The sequence below is a fragment of the Sphaerodactylus townsendi genome, linkage group LG03, assembly GCF_021028975.2.
Source record: "Sphaerodactylus townsendi isolate TG3544 linkage group LG03, MPM_Stown_v2.3, whole genome shotgun sequence".
NCBI classification, from domain to species: domain Eukaryota; kingdom Metazoa; phylum Chordata; class Lepidosauria; order Squamata; family Sphaerodactylidae; genus Sphaerodactylus; species Sphaerodactylus townsendi.
In genome coordinates, this window is record NC_059427.1 from 89,870,558 (window position 1) to 89,896,483 (window position 25,926).

General features: G+C 40.6%; 1 protein-coding gene across 12 annotated transcripts in view; it reads right to left on the minus strand.

Annotated features, from left to right (window-relative positions):
- RAPGEF6 (Rap guanine nucleotide exchange factor 6) overlaps positions 1-25,926 on the minus strand; it is a 206,448-nt gene that overhangs the window by 149,464 nt on the left and 31,058 nt on the right. For all 12 annotated transcript variants that reach the window (XR_007243829.1, XM_048488521.1, XM_048488512.1 and 9 more), the window contains exons 2-5: positions 25,163-25,233; positions 24,373-24,429; positions 23,688-23,771; positions 1,584-1,653 (exon numbers count right to left, since the gene is read on the minus strand). Coding sequence is in view for 11 of the 12 variants with exons in the window: in XM_048488521.1 (XP_048344478.1) it covers positions 1,584-1,653; positions 23,688-23,771; positions 24,373-24,429; positions 25,163-25,233 (282 nt within the window). In the remaining variant the exon portion in view is untranslated. The remainder of the gene's footprint in view (positions 1-1,583; positions 1,654-23,687; positions 23,772-24,372; positions 24,430-25,162; positions 25,234-25,926) is intronic.

Consider the following 25,926-nt stretch of genomic DNA (forward strand, 5'->3'; position numbering starts at 1 on the left):
TCATGTAGAGGAGTGCAGAACTAGACCCAGTTCTCCAGATTAGAGTCTGCCGCTCTTAACTACTAGCCACACTGGCTGCAAATTAGCTCTTCAGTGAAGCCTCCCTACTTCTTATTAAAACTGAAATTCATGATCAAGTGGAAAGGAAAGTATTTTATTTGCAAATTGTACTCATAGTATAATCTGTTTTTCTATCATTCATATTCAAACTTCCAGCCCATTTCACTGAATCAGCTATAGAATTCTAATGTGATACTTAAAATATTTGAAAAGGTTCATCTTGTATCTTTGCGATTTACTTCACAGTTTAAAAAAAATGGACATGGCTTTAAGGACCTGAACAGCTCTTTGTCTATTCCCATCAGGCAAAACAGGAGACATTATACCAATTTTCAGTTCAAGTGAAATATGAATTCAGGGTTCCTGGAAAGCTTTTCAGAATGCATGGGTTTTATTATTTTACAATGGGTTAATTATTTCAGTGTATACTGATCTTACGAGTTTAGTTTGTTTAGTGTACTGACCAAGTGGGGGAAATGATAAATATCACAAAGGATATAGTCAAATTGTAGAACATTATAAGTATAAAAACAAATTATTTTCACTGACCCTTAAGAAACTTGACTATTAGAGTTTTAAATTTTTGGAATATTCTCCCTTGAACAACTCCAAGAATAAAGAACTATGCTTGTCTCATCATAGCAACATGATTTGTAAATTACAGGATTGCTTATTCTAATCTATTAAGTCATGAAAAGCTTTAGACTCTACGTGTAATACTAGAATTCCCTCTTTCCTCAGGGCATCAAGAAAACTGGCAGCCCAATCCAAATGGGGTAGGGACCTCTGCAGTGCCTGGGGACGGCATGGCAAAGGAGGTGCTGTACCACCTCCAAAGGGGTTTGGGGCAGCACAGAAAGTGGGAAAACAGAAAAACTCTCCTGTTGCCTGAACAGCCCCATAGGCTGAACAGCCCCATAGGCTTTCCAGTGGCATAAGTCCATGGCTGTGGGAAAGGATGTTCCCAGGCTGGAAGCCCAGTGATAGCCAACTAAAGTCGGCTCCACCCCTGCCCTCTGCTGTGCCATTGTGCTCTGCCATGCCAGTGTAACTTCCAAGTGGCGACCTCTTCCAGTTTTGGGGGCTGCACACCCACTGGCATTTTTGATCTCTCCACCAGTGTAAGTGCCGCCTACACCAACAGGGTGGACAAACTTACCATGTGGGCTGTGCTGCTCCCTCGAGCTGTCCCTCTACATCTGGATTGGACCCTAAAAGCTACAAGGTTTATAGTAATAAAAAGTGTCCTGTGAAAATTCAGCTGTTTTTGCCAGATGTTGGTGAATGGATTTACATATTTGAAATATTACAGAAATATTTTCTATTCCTGTTAGTTTAGCAAGCATCTGAGTGTTCACTGGCATCAGAAAAGTCTAACAAAAAACCCCAAGAAAAATCAGGGAATAGCACTCATATGTGATACACTTCTGCGAAGTTAACATGACAAGGTCTGATTTTACCATCTGACAAAAGGCTCTCATTTATAATGTAAGAGAACGGACTTTCTAGAGGCCTATTCTTACCACAATCATTTCAGAAGGCTCCAGTACAATACACTCACAACCTCGCTTTCCTCCAGATTGCTTGCCAAAGCTGAAAAGAAAAAAAAGTAAAACATTAGCCCACATTAAAGGAGACAATAACAGAAATGTTGAAATTTAGCAGCACTCAGTATTAAGTTAATGAGACAGAACACAGTTGATCACATTTCACATGACCCTTTATGGGACTGTATAAAGTGCTCCACCAGCATTATGGAGAATGTTAAATTAGATGTCAAAAATGCCAAGATACACTGAGAAAGAGAAAAAAATCCATCCTAAATGCATCTCAACAAGTGGTTTCTCCCGGAGCCCTTCGGGGATCGGGCGGTATAAAAATTGAAACAATAAATAAATACTGTTGGCATGGATTAATCAAAATGGCTTTCGATAGGTTGAAATCAATATCTTGCTCTTGGTTTAGGCAGATCCCATGACTTATCACATGTAATGGAAGGGGGAAAGTACTCATATCTCATCACACTGTCAAAGAATGGGAAATGCTGGAAAGAACATGAAAACCAAACCTGATTACATTGTTTTAAATATTTTGATTACTGATATGAACTTGTCTGGAATTTTCAAGATTTAATTATTTTAAAGCATGCTATTAATTCTTTAAAATTATAACCATACAGTAGTAGGAAATACAGCAAGAACAATTTTATGATCATTATGCAGACTGCATTATTCTGTGTGTCAGGCAGGTTATCATTAGTTTGTAGAAATTTCAAGTTTTATCAAGCGTTCTTCTATATTCTACAAGCAAGTCTCCTCAAGCAGTAGGATGCTCCTCAAGCATCAGGCTTAGATAGCAAGGCCTGAGTATCAACAAAAGCTAGAGAAAAGGAGATGGAACTGGAACCACTGAGTTGGATTTAAGGAGCTGGAATAAATAACAGGCCTACAACTAGTAGCCCAGTTGATCCAGGAAGCTTCCTCTCTCTGATCAAAACTTAAACAGGCTGAGAGGATAGCCACTGCACCTACTCTGGAAGCAGAACCTGGAACTCATCCAGCCAAACTTAATTAGGCCCAGAACACTGAAAGTGATTAAATCCACCATGTTTTGGCCCAGGATGTGGAACATGAGCTGCTAGCTTTTGCTTTTGCTGGGTTAACACTGCACTAACCCTCTGCCTCCACTGTTTCAGTTGGGTTAAGGCAGATTCTGGCAGCTTATGGATCAAGGCCTGGGCTGGCACTTAGTTGCCCTAGGAGCTGGAGGGACTAAGGGAAGTTCTGGCAGAGGAGCTCCTTCTGAAGGCTCTTCAGAAGCCAATTCTGGAGTTGATGCAGAAAGAGCATCTGTCCAGGAGGAGACTTCCATAATTTCCTGCCTTCCCCTAGCCTAGGCCATGCCTCTGGTTCCTCTTGCTCCTCTGACACTTCTGAGTCGGAGTCCAGAGGCAGCTCAATGAGAATCATACTAGCTCTTGTCTTCAACAAAAAAAAATCACATATGTTACTTTGATTCTGCAGTAATATGAATAAGTGATCTATGTCCATGGAAATTCCAAAATGTATTTATTACAGATATAGAGATATGATTCATCAAGAAAACAGAAGTTTCATGAAACTATTCTAAAAATGCCCAAAATCTTTTGAAGCGTGAATGCTAAAAAGATTTATGATCAGTAGGAGGCAAGAGCATCATAATTAGAACTGTCAAATTTTCACTTTAATAATACATCACAGAAACAGAGTTCTTAAACGTGGTAGCTTTCATGTATTCATGCATATGACTAAAGATTCCTCTTTTCAATACAGGTATCAGTTCCCTGCATTTCACAGCAACTGTGCTATGGGGGAGGGCAAGGTACTTAAGCATCCCACATCAACTGACTTGCATTTGCAAACTTCTCTCCTATTACATCCACCATATTTTTTTTCAAGCATCTTGCTATCTTGTAGCTCCACTGAGAGAAATCTGAAAGGGGGAGAAGGGTAAAACCCTTCCCCTCTCCCATCTCAAATCACCACTATGTTACCATTAGAGTTGTGAAGACTCAGGGGGAAAAAAGATTTTTGAAGCAATGAAATATTCTCTTCTTTAGAATGAATGAAATGCTCTATAAGACAAGATGGGCAGGCTAAAGAACACAAACCCCTTAAATCCAAGATGTGTTTCTGCACCTTAAAGTCTTGGCAATCTTCGCGAAGGAGCATTGCAGACTTACATTGCTTCTCAACAGCTGCCTGCCTTTTGTTCTTTTGACCTGATGTGGCTAAACTTTTTACCTTTCCATTAAATTACTGTGACACATTGACTGGGTAAAAATAGCTTATTGCCCTATCTTGAGGGAGAGAGAGAAAAGATCTGAAGGATGCAGGATAGAAACTGGACCAAAGCCTGAGAGGAAAACTGAACATCTCCTTGAGAATTTAGTTCTCTCTTGTATGTGAAAGTGCCGCCAAGTTGCTGCTGACTTATGGCGACTCCAACAAGGGGCTTGCAAAGCTAGTCAGAAGCAGAGGTGGTTTGCCATTGCCTTCCTCTACAGAATTTTCCTTGAAGGTCTCCTTTCCAGGTACAAACCTCGCTAAGCTTCCTAGATCCGAGGAGATTGGGCTACAGCAGTGGTTCTCAACCTTCCTAATGCCATGACCCTTTATTACAGTTCCTCATGTTGTGGTGACCCCCAACCCTAACATTTATCCATTTTACAGATGGAGAACACTGATGCAGAGTCTTAGGCGACCCCTGTGAAAGGGTCGTTCGACCCCCCAAAGGGGTCGTGACCTACAGGTTGAGAACCACTGGGCTACAGAATGCTGCCTTCCCTCCTAGCTCTTTCTTATCAGCTAATTTATCAGCTAACAAACAAAATTTGGATTTTGTTTGTACAGAACGAAGACAGTTTTAAACTGGATAAATATGTGAAATAGTGATATTTCCTATGTTAAGTATGTTATGATGCATTTGATGTTAAAGCAATAAAATTAGTTTAGGATTGAGAGGCCAGTAAATGTGGCATGCGTTTAAATTTTTCACAAATTGTCCTTTCAAAACTTTCAGACTTTACATTTCTGGTTACCATTACAATATAATTGCAAACAGCATCCCCTTTTATCAAGGAGTCTCAGTCCCCAACCTTAATTAGCTCTTTCTCCTTGGTTTTTATGTTTATATAGAACTTCAAAAAAATTTGTTGCCAATGCACTTCAGATTATGACAATCCATTTCACATTGTGCTTCGGGGAATACCATTTCTGATACCAAAACACTACTCTCAAAAGACTCAGAACAGAATGCTTTCTTTCTATTGAAGTTAATAGCAGCTGTAGAGGGAAGGCTTTGCATCTGTATTAAGAAGACAGATGCTCTGAGATACAGTTTGATCCTCATTGATCTTTCAGACAGAGATGTCTTAAATGCTTCCCAATTACTGATCATTTTCATCTCATCTGGTTTGCTGCTGCCTGTCATTTGAGGGGAAAGCATATGACTTTTTCCTCCCTTCCCAGTCTGTTTTGTGTATCCTTATACCTCTATACAATCAACACGTTTGCTTCTCTTCTGTATCCTACCATGTGGTCTAGCCTCTGCCTCTATCAACCCTAGTATTGGTCTTCCAGAAATCTAAGCTAAAAAACTAGCTCTTGTCTCTGAAGAATTCAGCTATAGGTCTTTAATAATAAAATTTTGTGCTGGAAGCAGTTACAATTTTTATTCTTGTCTAAATATTACAGTTCAGAACTTTCTTACTAAAAGTTGTTAAGTAAAATGATTATCACAGATGGTCTAGTTTCCTTCAGAAAATAATTACACTAGTTTTTTATCAGTCCTTTCCAATCCAATAAAGATCACATCCCCTGTTGCAGCAAGGCATGATTGTAGTTTGCTTCACTTACTTTTTGTCTATTTTGAAGAAATGCTTACATGTGAATGAAACAGTATGCACACACTAAGTGGGATGTATTCCTAAGAGCTTGGAAATTTCTCTTCCTGCCTTCCCCTCTCCCTTCTAACCTAAAAGCAGCATTTGTTTTTCTTGAAAAAGGTGTGCATTCTTCATCCTAAAAATCATTTATCAATATTATGTTGAAACAATTTCATTCCTTTCGGTTGTGGGACAGAATAGAATGTTCACGTCCCTTACAGAATATTTAGTTCAAGAGTCTTTACTGGTTCCTCAGAAATTAAAAGACTCCACACTGTTATCCTCACTTTCAGATCTTCCAAAGAGCTTAGGCTTCACGTCAATGACAGCCACCACAGAAATTCAATCAGTACTTATGTGTAAGCTCCACTGAAATGAGTGAAAGTTAAACAGAATCAGCACTTAGTGGACTGCACTCCACACTTTTACTTATATGCTCCAATTTTTTTGATGCAGAAATTCTGAAAGACTGTATTATTTCTTGTCACAACTTCCACAGAAGAAATCCAGTGTAGCCTGCTATGTCCTAGAGAGGCTGCTTAGAACCTGTCACAGACTTAACATCAAAGACGTAGAAGGTAATTCAAATCAATATATAGAATACAGCCTCCAATGGAATTAATTTTTGCAATAGAAGAGCTAGGGGATAATAATGCACACATTCTGGAAGAATGTTCATTTTAATAAGGCCTCTCCCCACTCCCAAACTACTTTTTGAACATTTAAGAACAACCTGAAAGTTGTATGGGAAGAGGCAAACTCTAAAAGATCAGATATACTAAAATATTTGATCAGAAATTAGAATGGTATATTTCTGACTGTGTAGTTTATTGTCATAGACTATCCCAAAATGAAAAATGTTTCCAATTTCTAATTCTAATGCTTCCATTAAATAAACACTAAAGATGTCCTGGCAAATAGTTAAAACAGCTGAAAGAAAGCACTGTAGGACAATTAAGTCAGACATGTGTGGTAGATCTTTCAGAAAGAATTCACAAATATTTATTACTAACGGATAACATCCATCTTCTCACTACAGCTCCGGTTTCTATAACAATATTGTTATGCAACAGTTGTTGATGCTATAATTTGCAGCCCTAGAACAAACCTATTCGTGCTAAAAAGATACAACCTAAGAGTTTTTTTAAATCTTGTAGAGTTGCATGCTGCTGAATCAGATCAAGAAGCCCTTATAAGCCACATAATTCACTAAAACCACATCACTTTCAATACACTTCACTATCCCACTACACAATAGAAGCAATTATTAACCAGTTTTAAGACACATATACTGGAAGACCTGAATAAACTCAAACACTTCATTTTGACTTAATTAGTTAATAGACTGGGTCACACACTTGATAAGGAGTGTGGGGGAAAGATGAGGGGGATAGTGTGCAGGAAGCTGAAAGGGAAAATCAAGAGAGTCAAAAATGTCCAAGATGCTTAGAGGTTATTTAAAAACACAGTAATAAAAGCTCAGCTGGAATGTGTTCCGCAGGTTAGGAAAGGCAGCACCCAGTCCAAAAGAAAGCCACCATGGTTAACAAGAGAGGTTGAGGAAATTATAAAAAAAGAGAAAATGTCTTTTAGAAAATGGAAGTCCAGTTTGACTGATGAAGAATATGAGAGGGAACACAAATGGTGGCAAAAGAGAAGCAAGTTAGCTGTAAAGGGGAGGCAAAAAAAGGATTATGAAGGATGGATGGCTGCGAACATCAAGGCCAGCCACAAACAGTTCTTCAAGGATATCAAAAGGAGGAAGGCAGCTAGGGAGGAGCCCGGTAGGCCCGTTAGTATGACAAAGGAACAAAGGGTGTGCTTTAAAAGATGGCAGGAGATTGCAAGGAGAAGCTGAATAGAATTCCTTTTGCATCTGTCTTCACTCCAAGATGAGGTGAGGAAAATTCCTGCACCTGGAACCATAATGCTTCTTCGGGAGGGCTAGATCTGAGGGAACTAGCGAAGATAATGGTGGTAGACAAGGAAGAAGTTCTGGCAGCCATTGTTGATAAACTGAATGCTACCAAATCCCCTGGCCCAGATGCAAGATTCACCCAAGAGTGCTCTTCTAAAGTTAGCTTCCAAGCCATGAAATTGCTGGATCTTCTCACTTTTAATAATATGCAACTTATCCCTGAAATCAGGCTCTATCCCTGAAGACTGGAAGATGGCCAATGTCAAGCACACCAATCTTTAAGAAAGATCTTAGGGGGGACCCGGAAATTACAGGCCAGTCAGTTTGACATCTGTCCCTGAGTAAATTAGTAGAATCTATCATTAAAGATAAAATTATAAAACATGTAGAAAAGCAAAGACCTGCTGAGAAAGAGTCAGCATGGCTTTTGCAGAGGCAAATCCTGTCTTACAAACTTACTAGAGTTCTTTGAGGGTGTAAACAGGCATGTGGATAAGGGGGAACCAGTGGACATTGTTTACTTTGATTTCCCAAAAGGACTTCACAAAGTTCCCTCAATTTCAGAGACTATTGAGAAAAACTCAGCAATCAAGGAATTAAGAGGGGGAGTCCCTCCTATGGATTAAAAACTGGTTGAGGAAACAGGGAAACAAAGAGTGGAGTGTAAATGGGAAGTTCTCACAATGGAGAGAGATGTAGGGAGTGGTGTCCCCTAAGGATCCGCCAGCTTTGGGACCAGTGCTCTTTTAACCTATTCATAAATGACCTGGAAGTAGAGGGTGGGTAAGCGTGTGGTGGCCAAGTTTGCAGATGATACCAAATTATGTAGGTTGGTGAGAACCGCAAAAGATTGCGAAGAGCTCCAAGTGGACCTTGATAAATTAGGTGAGTGGGCTCAGAAATGGCAAATGCAGTTCAATGTAGCAAAATGTAAAGTGATGCACATAGGGGCAAAAAATCCAAAACTTCACATTAACACTTTGGCCATACAAGGGTCAGTGCTACCAGTCACAGACCAGGAAAGGGATTTGGGCGTCTTAGTAGAGACTTCCATGGGAATGTCCCCCCAATGCATGGCAGCTGTGAAAAAGGCAACCTCTCTCTATGCTGGGGTTCATTAGGAAAGGAATCTCGATAATAAAACTGCAAGAAAAAAAAGCATTGTCATACCTCTTATATAAAGCCAGTGGTGCTGCATCGCACTTGGAGTACTTGTGTCCAGTTCTGAGGTCGCCACATCTCCAAAAAAAAAGGATATTGAGGAGATAGAAAAAGTGCAGAGAAGGGCAAATACATGCATGATTGAGTGGACTCGATGCACCTTCCCTATGAGGAGAGGGGCATGCAGTGTTTGGGACCCTCTTAGTTTGAGGAGGAGACGCCTGAGGGGATATGGGATTAAAGTCTCATAAAATTATGCATGGGTAGGAAAAAATGTTGACAAGAGAGAAATGTTTCTCTCTTTCTCACAATACTAAAACCAGGGGGCATTCATTGAAAATGCTGGGGGAAGAATCTAGGGGACTAATAAAAGGGAAAACACTTCTTCACAAGAACGCGGTGATTGGTGCTTCTGGAATATGCTGCCAGCAGTGAGGTGGTGATGGCCATCACTAACCTGGGATAGCTTTAAAAGGCGCTCTGGACAGATTCTATGGAGGAGAAATCGATTTTATGGCTACTCAATCTTGGATCCTTCTTGATCTGAGATTGCAAAACGCCTTAACTGAGATTATAGGTGATTGGGAGCACCAGCAGCAGAAGGCCATTGCTTTCACATCCTGCATGTGAGCTCCCAAAGGCACCTGGTGGGTCACTGCAAGCAGCAGAGAGCTGGACTAGATGGACTCTGGTCTGATCCAGCTGGCTTGTTCTTATGTTCTTATGTTCTTAAGATCTGTTTTGGCAGATTGCTAATCATACATTTCCCCACACTTTAACCTGCCTCATTAATGAGATTCTGGTAGATGTAGAATCTAAATAAGGGTGCTAAATACCACTAAAAACCCATAATTTATTTCTTAATTCATGACTGACAACAGTTAGCACTACCAATATTAAAATAACAGAACTCATATCTTTCCTCTAAAGAGGTACCCACAATTATGGGGGGGGGGGGGGGTTCTTAGGAAGAATTATTTGCTCAAGCAATTCCAGCTACAATCATTGGTATTTGCCCAGAAAAAAAACTACAACAGTTACTGGGTGTCAAGGAAGACTCCACAGTCCCCTTCTACTTGAATTGCTTATTGATTCAATACACTCATTGAAACTTCTTTTTTGTAGTTTATTACATATAACAGGCAAGCTTACAAGTTGCTCTAACGAATTAACAAAAGAAAACTTCAGGAAAAAACGAACTGGGCTTCAGCTTCAGTTAAACCCTCACTCACTAACTGCCCTTCCTGTGTTCTGAGCCACATCCTCCAACTGACACTTTCAGAATGTTCCTGAACTCTTCACATGCCCCTTTTCAGCTGAAATTTAGGGGCTAAATGTCTCAAAATTCCCAGTTAGATCCAACTTCATATCATACAGGCAATTATATATAATTAACCATTACCCCTGACGACTTAGTGCATCATCAGTACACATTGTCCTACCCTTTACATGTCGAATCTCAAATTCATAATCTTGTAGGGCTAAGGACCATCTCAAAATACGCAGTGCATTGCTGTTTTTCATCTTGCTCAAAAAGGCCAAAGGATTATGGTCAGATCTTTACAATAAACTTAGGACCCTATTAGGTAAGGATGTAATTTTTTGATTGCCCACAAAATGGCGAGTAATTCCTTCACGATCGTTGAGTATGCACATTCTCTAGGTAACAGCTTTCTACTAAGGAAAAACTATTGGATGTATCAATTGGTCTTCGCCTTTCTGGAACTAATGTAGCACCTAAAACTCGTTCCGAAGCATCAGTATACACTTCCAATGGTTTGCCACCAGGGAGTAACTAATACTGGAGCATTTGCTAACAGCTCCTTTTTACCTGGGCTAAAAGTAGCTTGGACATCTATCAGCTTCCAACAACTTCTTAAATGGAGCTTCGCTTTTTACATAAGTCTGATAATGTTGTAGCTCCATCACTTAGTTGAGGTATGTCCCTGGCTATAAAACCCAACCAATCCTAAAAAGGACTTAATATCCTTTTTTGTGGTTGCTGGAATAGGCCAATTCTCTACTGGTAAACCTTTAGCTTCAAGAGGCTTAATTTGACCGTCGCATATTAAAGTGACCAAGGTATATCACCACCTTCCATCCAAATTGACACTTATCAGGTCTCAAAGTTAACCCAGCTTCCTGAACCTTCTGCAAAACCATTCAGATATGTTTCAAAGTGGTCTCCCAGGAATTCAGACATGATGGCTACATCGTCCTGATAACCTCAAAGGCATAATCTCCACCTAGTAAGAACTCCATCAATCAACCTCTCAAGGTCAATGCTCTGCTGAACCTAAAAGGCATTCTCTTAAACCGGAAATGCCCAAGCCCGCATACAAAGGCTGTTTCTTCAGAGGCTTCTTTAGTTAGGGGAATTTGCCACAATACCCCTTTTAACAGTCCAAGGTGCTGAGTAAACTTAGCACTCAGCTAATCTTTCCACCCACCTCCTCCAAACGGGGTGCAAGGATCAAGAGTTGTCATTAGATTAACCTTTCTAAAGTCTACACACAGTCTGAATTCCAGAGGGTCAAATTTCTGACACTTGCTTTTTCTTCACTTAAACTATGGGTGCTTCCCATGCACTGTTACTAGGCTCAATAATATCCCACTTTCACATTGCTGTTTAACCTCCTTCTCCACACAACTTCTTTCATATAATGATTGTTATTAGGCGGTGGGGAGCCAGGGTGCGACACTTCCAGTGTCAATGTGGTGGGAAATCAGGTGAGTCAAACCAGGCTGTCTAGTAAACAACAATTCACAAAAGTCCTTTAACAAATGTCTAACTTGTTTACATTGCCCTTCTGATAAACCATCTGAAATCTCGAATCCTTTACTCACATCAGAACACACTCCTCGCAATTCCTATCTCCACAAACTCATCTGCGTTAGTACAACTTGTACTGGAAAAGTCATTACAGATCTCTCAAGCAATACGGTTTCAACCTGGCCTGCATGCACAGCTCTCACTCCCTATCATCTTCTTGAATTACATAATTGTCACTGGGTAAAACCTGTGGCTATTCATAAGGTCCCTTCCAAGTCATAATCAACTGTAACAGGCTTATCCACTGACACAGTAATAAAACTTTATTACCCACTGCAAAGCCAAGTGCGTGGTCTAGCCTTAACATCAAAGCAGGTCTTTTGCTTTTGTTGAGCTCTGTTTTTAAATTCTCTGCTGCAGCTGTCCTTACTTCCTGCAGAGTTCTTTTGCAGCTCACAGAAATATGCATTTACATCCTTTTGGGACAAGAGTTTGTCAGTAAAGCCTTCTAATTTGTTTCCTAGCTAAGCCCAAAGGACCTCTGATATCTCTGCACTAAAACAATAACTGATTTGGACTAAATCCTAGGCTTTCTTGGACTGAATCAATAATGGAGAGCAACGGCCAAATATGTTACCGCTTGATCCCATGAATTTGAAATGCTTGAAAACAAGGCATTCTCAACAATGGCCCGTAGTTCTGAAACGGGTTCTCTCTCCACTAAACCATTTGACTGAGGGTTATACGCCACTATAGGGGCATACTGAACCTCAACCAACTTTACAGAAAATTTTCATCACCTGTGACATCAAATTAGGGGCTTGATCTTCAGTCATTAGTACTTTCTATCACATAATTCATATATGTACACAAATTCCATTAAGGCCTTAGCTACTGACACAGATGTAATGTTTCTCACAATAAAGGCACAAGGAAATCTGGCTGTATGGTCAACTATAACTACAATATACTATAGTTCTAACTACTTTTAGGTAAAGCACCCAAAATGTCCAAACCAACCCATTCCTGTAAAGGGTTCATCAATTACTGGGTAGGCCGTAGCTCACACTCTAGTTCTGCCAGTAGCGTGCTCCAACCTGCTGACATACATCACATGTCTTGCAAAAATCCTTAACTGCTTTTAGTCAACCCTGGCCAAAAAAACTGCCTTTGAATTCTTTCCATAGTCCTTTCTTATTCCTAGGTGTCCAGCCAATCAGACACTATGTTTTCAATAGTTCTAAAATTCTCCTTCCTGTAATTTTCTGGAACTACTAACTGTATAAGTTACTTTTCCCTTCTCAGTAGAAAAGCCCTGCCTCCATTTTTTTTTACATATACAATAAGCCAGATTGCCATATAAATCTCCTTCAGGATTTTCTTTAGATACCTCTCCAGAAGCAACCTCTGCCTTTTCACATAACTCTTTTAAAGTAGTACATGATCTTTGTTCAGTTTTAAACTGCTCTGTAACTTTCATGACATACATTTTCTTTAGCCTCAAAATGGAAAGTTTCAACTTCCCATATAGCTGGACTAGGAGTGCTTAATGACTCATCTTTCTTTCCCTCCAATTGTGACTTAGTTAACTCCAGCTTCTGCTGTCAACTCCAATTTCCACCCCATCTCTTTTCTTTTTTTTGCTCACCTATATTTGACTCTAAGTTTTTTTCCAGCTTTAGGAATCCTAGTTGGAAACTTTTCATGTACATCTTCTAATTCCCTTTGAGCCTTCTGGCTTCTCTCTCTCTTTCTCAGTGCTTGTTTTAGCCTTTGGCCTAGTAACTACTGCGCTCATTTGTCTAGATTGGTACAACACATCTGCTCCAATTATAAAAGGCATATCAGAAACATCATGTACAATGGCATATATGTCCTTTTCAATTCCTGGGAGTCTGGATATGAACTCAGTACTAAATCTAGGAGTACATAGGGGTCCTTCATCATGGGGTAACCTGCATCCTTCCTGCACCAACTGGATGACTTATTTGCTTTTAACAACTTTCTGTCGAGCAGAGGAACTTATATCTGCCCCTGTAGTCAACAGAACCTTCCACCCACAACTTCCCCCCCCAAGTAACACTTTCTATTAGCCCTGAGATCATCCAACCCACTGTCTCTGTTCCCTCAGGATATCACACTATTTACATCAACCAGCTGTAACTCTCCCATTCTCACTCTTGGTTTCTTGTTCCAGTGGATTTAACAAGTTCTTCATCACCAGCACATCTCTCAGTTGTCAGTGCAGTCTTTCTCCAGGACTTAGCAGAGTTCCCTTCATCACCACGGTGACCGGCTCTTCTCCTTCACTGGAACAAGCAGAACTACCTGGTGAATCATTAATCTTCCTCCCAATCTTCATCACTTTGCACCAAAACCCGATTATTTTCCAACATGTTGCACTCTTGTTTCTCTCTTATTTCTTTTTGCACATTGTGATTTTGAAGTGACCCCTTTCTCCCACACAATAAAGCAGATTATATTCCTTGGTGTATAGGATCTCAGCCGGTTTACATTGGGCCTTGGAAGAGCAGGAAGTCCTTTCTCTAGAAACAAACTTTTTTTCTCTCCATCTTGACCCGTAGAAACTCAATATTTCTCGGGTTGGTTTTAAAACTAATTCTCTCTTCTCTGATACAAAACGTAGCTATCCGTTTTCTTTTCCTTTGCTTTTATGGCGGCCATCATTGGTCTGCATATGTAAAAGCAGCCAAAGTTAGATAAATCTAAGTTCTCCTTCTTAGCTTGGAACGAAGAGCTGCTGAGATTTCTTCGGGGAGTGTGTGAAAAAATTGCTCTCTTGCTATCAAGTTGCAAAAGTCTTCTATGGACTGAACCTTTGCAGCTCTATACCATTGCTGAACTATAAGTTTCCAAATCAGAGCCATAAAAGCAACATAGCTCTCCTTCCTCTCTAGGGAAAGCTCCCCTCAGTTCTTCTCTTCAACTGGATCTCGGATTTTCCAAATCTGGCTAAGGCCTGTCTTTTAAAAAATTTCTCATAGGTGGCTTCTTCCCCCAAGTGTAAGTTCACCTAATAACTGGAGCTAAATTCTCCAGCAACGCATAGGAGCCATAACAGCTCTCACTTGCTCTCTTCTGGGAACTTCATTTTCTCTCAAGGGCAGCTTCAAACAATAAAGCTAAAAAACTTTCCACTGACTCACCCTGCTGATACCTGGGGAACTGTCTCTTCTGCCAAGCTGCAGTCGAGCTCCACTCTGTCTATCATCCTGCATCAGCAAGTTCATGGTGGTTTCTTGTGCGTGCATAAACGCTTTTGCAGCACATCCTCCCATCCATCCCTCTAGTGCTTGGTTGGTACTGAGGAATCATCTGTATCTATATACCTATCCCGTGGCCTGGTTGCATTAACTCTGGGTGCCGAGTCCTCTGGGGTTATTACTACAAGACCTTTTCTTGGTCATTCTCATCCATGTCTGCTCAACTCCTTAGCGCATTCAATACAGCTGTCCCGTGGCTCCACAACTCTTGAGCTACTCTACTCTGCTGCTTGGATTCTGGCTCAGCTGAGAAAAAAAATGGTGTACATATGTTCTGGGCTCTTCCAGTGCTTGTGACCTGCACTTCATTCACCTTTTTAGATCCGAGAGGTTTCACTACTGGTTGCTGGGTCCCATCTGCACATATCTTTAACTGAAATCTGTGGTTTGTACTAGAGCAAATTTACTACTCTTTGCTTGCCAACAAAAATGCTCACTGAGTATATTTCAAAATCCCACCGCTGCCACCATGTCAAGGAAGACTCCACAGTCCCCTTCTACTTGAATTGCTTATTGATTCAATACACTCATAGAAACTTCTTTTTTGTAGTTTATTACATATAACAGGCAAGCTTACAAGTTGCTCTAACGAATTAACAAAAGAAAACTTCAGGAAAAAACGAACTGGGCTTCAGCTTCAGTTAAACCCTCACTCACTAACTGCCCTTCCTGTGTTCTGAGCCACATCCTCCAACTGACACTTTCAGAATGTTCCTGAACTCTTCACACTGGGTTAGTACCGGTAAAACATCAGTAGTTTTTATTTTCTACCCATAAGAGACCTATCGGGGGGAAAGGGGGATCTATGCTTCAAGGCTCAGAACCAATTACAAACAAGCTCTGGCACTGGAATCTTAGACCAAACCTATTTCCATGAAATGATAGGCAAAGAATGGACAGGAAAACATAATATTATGCCATGACTTATGTTTTTTTTTCTCAAAAGGCAGCTAAAAATACACTTAAATATTTTGTCATCTTTCTACAAATCCAGGAATCCAAACATATCTCTAGACTAACTCAGAGCCTCTCCAAGTCAGGCCTTTTCTGCATGCACAGCCTATCACAGATTTTCCCAGTGGTCAAACCTCATGTCTTGGAATCGTTTTCTGTGAAACCATTCCACATGCCTCCATTCCCTTGACCATTTTCCCCCTTGTCTCCACAGTTGCATCTATTCCACACACTACTGCTGAAAATCTATTATTCCTAGTGGTGCTGGATGTCATATCCACAGCAGCAGTCTGAACACCCCAGGTCAAGTCCTCTTTAATCATAACACCCAGAAACTTAAAAATGGCCACCCGCTCTACTCGATCCCCATTTATAACCAAGGGCTGGATTTCTGAGCTATTTCTTCTATAGTCTCCTATAAGCTCCTTTGTCTTGTTAGTATTAAGAACCAGATTATTTTCCCTACACCACAAGAGCAACCGGTCCACCTCACCCCGGTAATTGGAAAGTCAAAGTAACTACTGAGGGATGTTAGGAGCGGGACTGCAGTCTACAGTAGTTGGAAGAGTTGGGAAGAGCTGAATGGTGATTGGTGAGAACTGTTGCTGTTATGTTGCTAGGCTACCACTTTGGAGCCTATAACTGTTAAAGCAGAAGAGCTTAATCACTGATTGGCAGTGATTTATATGTTTAGCATATGAAGGACGGAGCTGAGGGGCGGAGCTCTCAGTTCTGGCACCCTGTGCCTTGGATTCACCAACTCAATAAAACCGTTGATACTGAAGCAGTTTGTTGGAGTGGCACTGATCCTAACAGCATGATGCAGAAGAACAAGTCTCCCCCATTTTTTTCTTTTGTGAAGGTGATCTAGAGTTACTGCACACTTACACTGAAGTAGAAATTCAAAAAATGTCTCAGCCTCTATTTCTACCGTTGAGAATTACCCACACAAAATGGAAGCCTAAAGACCTATTGGAGTAGGTACCATTACATGAAGGAACAAAAACATGTAGCTTATCCACCCCCACATCCAAAGGAACATTTTTCAGCCAAATTAGAACTGCAGTAATACACAATCATTTCTGTGGCAGGCCCTTGTCAATTTTACTCTCTCCTTACTGCAGACACAATGTATCTCCATCTTAATGTTACATCACCAGTTGAATATGAAATTGACAAAGCAGATCCAATTGCCCTTACTTCTGTGTATTTGTGCCGGAACATTTAAATCACAAGCTCTATGTGAAATTGACAAAGTTGATCTAATTGCCTCTGCTTCTTATCTCTGCCTCAACATTACAGTGCTAGTTCAATATTGTGTAAAAAAAATAATCCTTTCAAAAATGGAGGATGAGAGGGAGGGAAAAAATGGCTGAAAGGGAGGTTGGGCAAGATAAGGGCCAGGTGTTTGGTGAGGTGTAGAAATAGCAACTGTTTCAACACAATCGCACACTCAAGGGAAGCTGGCTCAGAAAGGAATAGGAAAAAAACACTGCAGTGAAAGTGCTTGGGAAAACAACAGAGAAAAAATGTTTCTGGAACCAAACCAAGAAAAAAATATGGAATTCAAAGAAAAAATGTAACATTTGGTGGAAAGATGTGTTGCAAACAATTCATGCGGAAAAGGCATCAATAACCTGAGTAAACCAAGAACAAACCTGAATTTAATTCAGGTAAGACTGAGAGTTATGGCAATTGATAATAATGTTAGCCAAGATTAAAATGTCAATCCAATACTTTACTGGCCAGTATTTTACTCCTTCTGACAGAGAGGTTCACAGTTTCAGAATGCTATTACACCCATGACTAAGGAGAAAGATCCAAATGGGCATGCATGTTAGCAAAGTATGGTCAGGAAAAAGCAAATATATTGTTGGCATATATAAAAACGAGTCCTGTTTTCATCGCTGGTAGTTTTATCGTTGGGAGCTTCTCTGTGTAAAAAAATTAAGCCAAGGATCTTAAGAATCTGTAAACAATATTCAAAGATAATGTTAAAGAGCAAGTACACTACAAAATAATTACCCCTGGACTTCAGCAACATAAGAACCACTATTCTGAAAGTGAAGAAACTTAGATATGGAGATTTTTATGTAGCATTCACTAAATGTTTCTGAATGTGAAAAGATGAGCAAAGTCAAACAATAACTCCTTTATACAAAGTAACCCTCGAATAGAAAAATATGAGGAGACAGAAACATTCTCAAAGTGATCTCTAAGAAATTTAAAATGTCATTCTAATAACAAACTGCAACAGCAAGATCTGATTTAGTTATAAAACAAATGGGGCTAAAATTTAGAATGACAAACTGAAAAATGTGCTATTGCACTTACAGTTGTGGCAATCATTGTACATATTAAAACAACTTAAAGGTCTGCAAGAAATCATGGGGGAAAGGGGGAAAGATAATCAGTTTGGAACTTGCCTCTTCATGCATGTGTAAAGTGCACAGTCTGTTCCAGGTTTAATGTGCAGCATCCTAATCTCATAGCTTAGCACTACAGCAAAAGTGTCCTAGCAGCTCAGGGTTATTAAGAACTGTGGTATAATTCGGGATTGACATCTTAATCTTTGCCTCCAGTGCTGCAGCATGAGATGCAACCTCACAGAATGCAGCCCTGTCCTCAATCCCAATTTATTAAATTTCAAAGTGCTATCACCTGTTGGAGGCCTGGTTCAAAAAGCTAAAAGAATCCCAGGTTAGGTGAGGGAAAACAGTTAATTACAAAACACTTTTCTCTCCTTTAGCTTTGGTGAGAGCCATTAAAAGCCTACAGAAAGCAGAGAAGGGAGAGAATTAGAGATAAAGCTAATCACCCCTTCTATAGCTTTCTCTTGGAGAATGTATTTAGCTGACTTCTATATTCCAAGGAACCTGGAGGATAATGTGTATGTTTAATCCTTAATTAGATATTTTGGCAAAAGATCTCTGTTCTTAAATTTACAAAACACAGCTTCTCTGCATATCTGAGAATTCTAAAAAAGTAGAAACACCTGCAATGATGGTGTATTATATTAAAAACCCAAAGAATAAAGTTGAAGAGAACCAATATTGGTCATGTATTTCTGAACAGTCTTGGTATTTTATGTAGATATACATTTTATATTTACGTTTGATAATATACATGCTTTTGATAATACATACACACACACACACACACACACATATGTATATGTATGTATGTATGTGTGTATATGTATGTATGTATGTATGTGTGTATATATACATATATACATATACATACATACATACATACACATACATACACATACATACATAGATGTATGTATGTACATATACATACATATATACATACATACATATATACATATATACATACACATAGATAGATAGATAGATAGATAGATAGATAGATAGATAGATAGATAGATAGATAGATAGATAGATAGATAGATAGATAGATAGATAGATAGATACACACACACATGTATATATATGTGTGTGTGCGTGTGTGTATTGTTTTCCTGCAACTTCTTATTCTTTGGGTTTTGATTTTTGTTGCAGTTCCTTTTTTTTTCAACTCAGCTGAATTACACCAAGCAGACAAAGTTTTTTTCCAACTCGTTGCCTGAAATATTTTAATTGGAGATGGCAGAAAGTGAATTTTGGACCTTCTGCATAAAAATCATGTGCCCTATTACTGAAAAGTGTCTGTAAGGGGCCCCACTTTTGATACTGAGAGGCACAGTGCTATCATGGTAGTATTAAGAGACATTCCTAAACTCACCATAATTCAGTTGTAGATTGGGCAAATAAGTGCATCAATCATTTTGAAGTGAGATGCCTCAACAAAAGCTAGCAGGAAAAAACTCACAGAAACAAATGAAGCTGCCTATGACTGAATCAGACCATTGGTCCATGAGGGGACAGTTTTGTCTACTCAGACTGGGAGCGTCTCAGAATCCCAGGCAGAGGTCTTTCACAGCATCTACTACTACAGCAGGAGATTTCAGGGACTGAACTTGGGACCTCCTGCATGCAAGATCCTTCACCACTGATAAAAGTTCTAAGAATCAATGAAAATCCTATTCATTTATTTAGGGTATTCCACCTTTCTATCCTTAAAGGATACACGAAGCAGTTTACAACAGACAAAAAAGGTAATACCATTAAAATCCTAATATATTCATTATAGTAGAACACTAAAAAGCAGCACTGTTGTGTAAGATAGAAACAGTCACTTTCTGAAAACACTGTTCAAACACTTTCCGGAATAAAATTATTTTTGATTCCCTGTTGAAAGCCTGGGAAGATATATATGTGTATAGTGCTACACTATTTAAAATAATAAAATACCTTTGCCACTGCATCTATTGCAGCAAGAACACTCAAACTACGTTTGATTTAAGACCCACACCCTAAATCAAACACACCATTTCTTCTTTACCCTGCTATTCTAAGAACCATCTTTTAAAGTCATACTTTGGTTCCTTCGAACAATTAGCCCTAATCCAAAACATATCATTAATAAAAGGTTAAGGTGTGCAGTATATGCTGTTAATTTGAGCACCAACTGAAGAGGGCAGCATAAAAACATAAGAACATAAGAACTAGCCTGCTGGATCAGACCAGAGTCCATCTAGTCCCGCATTCTGCTACTCGCAGTGGCCCAATTAGGTGCTCTTTGAAGCTGGCCATATGCAGGATGGGAAAGCAATGGCTCGCTGCTGCTGCTGCTCCTGAGCACCTGGTCTGCTAAGGCATTTGCAATCTGAGATCAAGGAGGATCAAGATTGGTAGCCATAGATTGACTTCTCCTCCATAAATCTGTCCAAGCCCTTTTTAAAGCTATCCAGGTTAGTGGCCATCACCACCTCCCTGTAGCATTATTCAAACACCAATCACATCGCTGCGTGAAGAAGTGTTTCCTTTTATTAGTCCTAATTCTTCCCCCCAGCATTTTCAATGAATGCCCCTGGTTCTAGTATCGTGAGAAAGAGAGAAAAATTTCTCTCTGTCAACATTTTCTACCCCATGCATAATTTTATAGACTTCAATCATATCCCCCCTCAGACGTCTCCTCTCCAAACTAAAGAGTTCCAAACGCTGCAGCCTCTCCTCATAAGGAAGGTGCTCCAATCCTTCAATCATCCTCGTTGCCCTTCTCTGCACTTTTTCTATCTCTTCGAGTATCCTTTTTGAGATGTGGTGACCAGAACTGAACACAGAACTGGTGATGGGCCGGGTGAATGGGAATATGAAAATAAGCTTCCTTCAAGTCCAGCGACATGAAGTCGCCCTGTTGAATTGCGGCCACTGTGGACCTCAGAGATTCCATCCGGAATCAGAACTTCCGAAGGTGTCGATTGAGGTGCCGGAGGTTGAGAATAGCTCTGGTGTCCCCGTGGATAGTAAAGAAGTGGGAGTACACTCCCTTTCCCCTCTGATCCGCCGGCACTGGATTGATGGCTTTGATCAACAGCAGATATTCGATGGCTGCATTGAGTCTGCTTATTTTTTCTGGTTGGGAGCCTATTGGGGAGGGGATGAAGTTGTCCCTGGGCCAGGAAAGGAACTCTAAGGAGTAGCCTGAGGAAATTATCTCCTGAACCCAGCGGTCTGCGAACGGTAGGGTCCAGCGGTGCTGGAAAAACTGGAGGCGTCCACCGACCAGAGCGTCCAGGCAGTCATGCCTTGTTGTTATTGTTGAACTCAGCTCTGAAGGGTTTCCCCGACTTGCCCTGGCCCTTGTGCTCCTGACGCTTACGAAAGGAGCTTTGCCCTTGCCAGCTCGATCTCCAAGAGTCCTTCTGAGATTGAAATGACAATCGAAAGGGCCGAAAGGAGGACCGGGCAGAAAATCTGGGCTTGTCCGCTCTGACTGAGCGGGGCATTGTCTTTTTGTGATCTTTGGTCTCCACCAGGATCTTATCTAATTCGGAACCAAACAGAATACCCCCCTGAAAGTCATAGCTGGCAACCACGGTTTTGGAAAGGTTGTCTGCTTGCCATGGTTTTAACCACAGTATGCGGCGAGCCACGGATGCTGATGCCATTATATGGGATGTGGTAAAAAAAGCATCCAGCAAGGCATCCACCAGAAAAGCCACCGCCATCATAATTCTTTCTACTCCTTCCCTGACACCCCTATCCCCGGGTGGGATGATGGCCAGCAGGAGCTGTAGCCAGACAATGGTGGCTCTGGAAACTGTGGCTGCGGGAGCTAGGATCCTGGCAGCCATGGCCGCTTCTTCATGGACCTTGCGCATGCTGCTGTCTGCTTTTCTATCCATGGGATCCTTCAAATTTCCCTCCCCGTCTCTATAGACTAATCCCCCCGAATGAAGTGCTGATACCGGGCCGTCTACTAGAGGAGTCTTGATTAGGTTATGCAAATGATCTGGAGCTAGGTACAATTTTTTGAATACTGAGGGGAACCCCCTCTTGTCTGCCGGGCTGACCCACTCCCTTTTAAATTTCCTTTCAAATGACTCGGGAAGGGGGGAAAACTGCTCCCTGTCATCCTCAGCCGGGAAGATGGAGCTGAGCCCTTTGGGGCAGTCTCTGATAGGCTTGGAGGGTTTGGCAGAATTGGGATCCTCAGCTTCGGCTGAATCATGCAGCTCCAGGGCTGCAATGGTTTTAGACAGCAGCGTTGTGAGCTGTTCAATCTTGAACATGCGTTGAGTCTTTTCCGCCATTTCAGGGGTTTGCGTCTCGGGATCTGAAAAATGATTTGACTCAGACTGCAGGTCCCCTTCACTGACATCACTTAGGTCAGAATCTAGCAGGGCAGAAAGCCCATGCCGGTTCTCTCTGTGGCCCCTAGGGGATCTGGAACGGGCACTGTTTCCCCCCCTGCCTGATTCAGGACGAAGCTGTTGGGTAACCTCCTCCCGAAATGGAGGATTGCATCAGATCAACGAGCTGGTGAGGGGAAAAGAGGCTCTAGTCATTTGGAACAACTCCTGCCCTGTTGGCCACCGCCGCAAGCGCAATCTCTTGCCTGCTTGAGACTGTTTCTCCCATCATAAGGCGCTCTTGCGCCTGCTTGGACGGAAGTTAGGCCGCCAGCCGCCATGGTTGAGCGAAAGCGCAGAGTCTGCTTGTTGGCGCTCGGCTGGTCCCTCGCTGTTCTCCTGCCCGCAGCTTCCGGCTGAATGTTCTCGGCACGCACCCGCATGGTCGGCCTGCTGAACGGGCGATCTCCCACCAAGGAGCCTGGGAGGAACGCGGTGGACTGGCCTCTGCACCGGTCATCAGGCTCGGGAGCGGCCGCACTCCCCTGAATGCCAGCCCATCGGCTGCTCTGGGGGAGAGAGAGTAGTTTCGTCGAAGCCCTGGTGTTTTCCGCGGCTGATTTGCTGAAGGTTTCCCTCTCAGGGGAAAAAGGCACCGTCACCATTGCTGCCTTGTGAGGAAAATCCCTCCTGCAGTTTCTTTTGGCGAGAAGTACCCCGGACCCAGGAGGGTGCAGGGGGAATCTCAACCGGAGAAATTGGGGCGGGGGAGACAATCACAAGACGCCACAACACCAGGGGAACAAAACTCACAAGACCACAAGTGGTAAAAAACACACGAAGGAATAAGTAGCAAGGAGCTTGCTGAAGTTGCTGCACTACCAACGAGGCAGGAAAAGATACTGGGGCAAATTGGCGGCAACAGACCAACAGGAAGTGACCAAATATCTTTTCCTGCCTACCAAATCAGAAGGAGAAAGAAAACCCACAAGATGGCTGAAACCATCCAAGAGAACTATGCATTTCTCAAGAGAGTAAGTTACAAAAGTACTGCCATATCAGACAAAAGACATGAATTGTTGTTTGTCTTTAAGGTGAGACAGCTGGGCACAAGGTTTACAGAATCCAGTCCCCCTTGCCTAACTATTTTATCCTACATCTAGCCTTAAAGTCAAAAAGAGAGGATGCAATGAGACCCTTTCCAGTAATATACTCATGGCAGAAAACATTTCAAGATGGACGTCCCAGAAAAGCAGAGAATCTGAAGAAAAATGAGGGGTTTATATCAGTTATTATCTGAAGGGTTAACCTACATTCTCTCCTTCCAGTGCTATACATACCTAATATGAGTTTTCATCTTGTTTTCCCACCTTACATAATTGATATTAAAAGGACACTAGGTTACATACCTGCAAGGTGGCAAAAACATTGAGTCCTTCATGAGCACAGATCCAGAAAGAAGAATATACCAGCATCTTGCAATAGTGTCTGAACTAAAAAAGGAAAGATAAATACCGCATCAATGTGAAAATACTATATATCTCTAATAAAAGTTTTGAAAGCACAAGCTTCTCTACCTTCCGACTTGTAGGGGAAAATTTTACACATACAACAGAATTATACTGGAATATCTAACAAGCAACAAAACCCTTTCAAAACTTTTATTAGAGATTATGCTATGAAAAGGCAAAAAAATACCCCTCACCCTAGTTTCTCTTTCCTTTATCCAATCCTTAATTTTAATTCCATTCAAAACATACCGACTAAAATTGTACTGCCTTACATGTCTTTATTAACTCTCTGATGAGACAAAAACCAACAACATTTGTTTACTACTAATCCCAGTAATACTGTGACATTTTAGTTGTGTATTAATGGAATGTTGGAAAACGACAGTAAGAAAAGCTTTAACCATGTTCCTACATGCCACTGCTTGCTCCCAACTGTCTTGTGAAGTATACCAAGCAAGCAGCCTGATTTCAGCATGAGTGGGATTTTGGACAACATCTGTTATATTAAAATTAAATAGCACTGTTTTTGTCCTTAGTATTATCTTACATTTCAAAAATCATTTAATAGGTTTTGTGAACTTACCAAAACAGAACTTGATTTCCTTCGTACCTTTTGTAACGTGCACTTGAAGTCATAATTCTGAGAAGAAAAGTTCAATATGATCGTGTCTGTTCCATGGTGGACAAGGGGGCACAATTAATTATAATTCTTGTATTTCATCAATGCAATAAGCAGTATGATTACTATGCAGTATTTTTATGGAGGGAAACCAAAACTGAAAGTATTCAGAGATCTGAACCACAACAATATTTTTAACAGCTAGATAATTTAGAGCTATCACTTTCATACATCACATTCAGTTCACCCATAAGAAACACCCCCCTATAGGTGATCCACATAAAAAGAAAGCATTTTTTTACTTATTTAAGCGTCCACAGTGGTGTTCACCGCCTAGCAGACAGCACAATATCAAACTTTCTGATCTCACAAATTTCATTATAATTTACTGCTTTAAGTGTAGTATCCCATACTTTATGTACTGCTGCACTGTTCAAAGTTAAAGACAATAAGTAACATTTTCTCTGGATTTTTATGTGCTTTTATGTTTCTGGGTTTTAAAGGTAGCAAATTTTAACAAATAAAACTTTGTTTTATAATTTTATCTTTTTTGTTATGAGCCACCTCAAGGTGGTCTCTGAAGAGGTAGCATATAAGTATTTTTAATAAACAAAACAAATACACAAATAAAAGTTAATTATCTTTCTTCTATCCAACAAGCATTTAAAAGGCAAACCATACCACAAAGGCTCACTTTACCTTAACCCCTCAAGCTTTCAAACAACCAAATCTGCATGAGATCAGAAATAGTTACCTTAACTGATGTTCCCTGAGATTTGACAGTATGTCCATTCCATGAAGATAGTAATATATAGTATTTAATTCCTGAAAATAAAAACAAAACATTGTTTTAAACAATACAGCTGCGGAGTAGCACAGTGTTAGACCACAACAGAGAAAATTGGGTTTAAATCTTCAATGAACCATGAATTTTAATTTGCCTTTGAACTAACTACGTCTCTCACAGGGCTGCTGCAGAGATCTTAAAAAGTATGGAGAAATCAGGAATACCTCCTCAGAAGAAGAGGGATACTTAAAAAAACTGTTTGTATTTAGTAATATCTTTTAAAATACTTCAATAACGCACATCTCATAGCAGACAACATGTTTTGTAGAACATGTTTCTAAACAACAGCAGTCCACAACAACAGGAGTAAAAGTGTGATTTCTAAGCGTGTGTTTTGCTACTACAGGACAAGCATCCTAAGGTAGCCATATCAAGCAGAACCACACAACAAATATGAAGGAAGCCATACACAACAAGATCCAACACTGAAATGATACCGTTCTCTTAAAGATTGGAAGGCCACTAATAGCATATAATTTTAAAGGTAATTTATGGACATGGGCAGAGCGGATCCTTATTTTTTTTCCTTCCAGCTTTTTTCCTTCCATCAAAACTTATCCCCCACCATCCTTCTTTTATCCTCATACAAACACAGGTTTAAACAGTAGCTCCAGCATCCCCATTGTATAAACTTTTGAAACCATCAGTTAAAAGAATCACAGAATTATAAT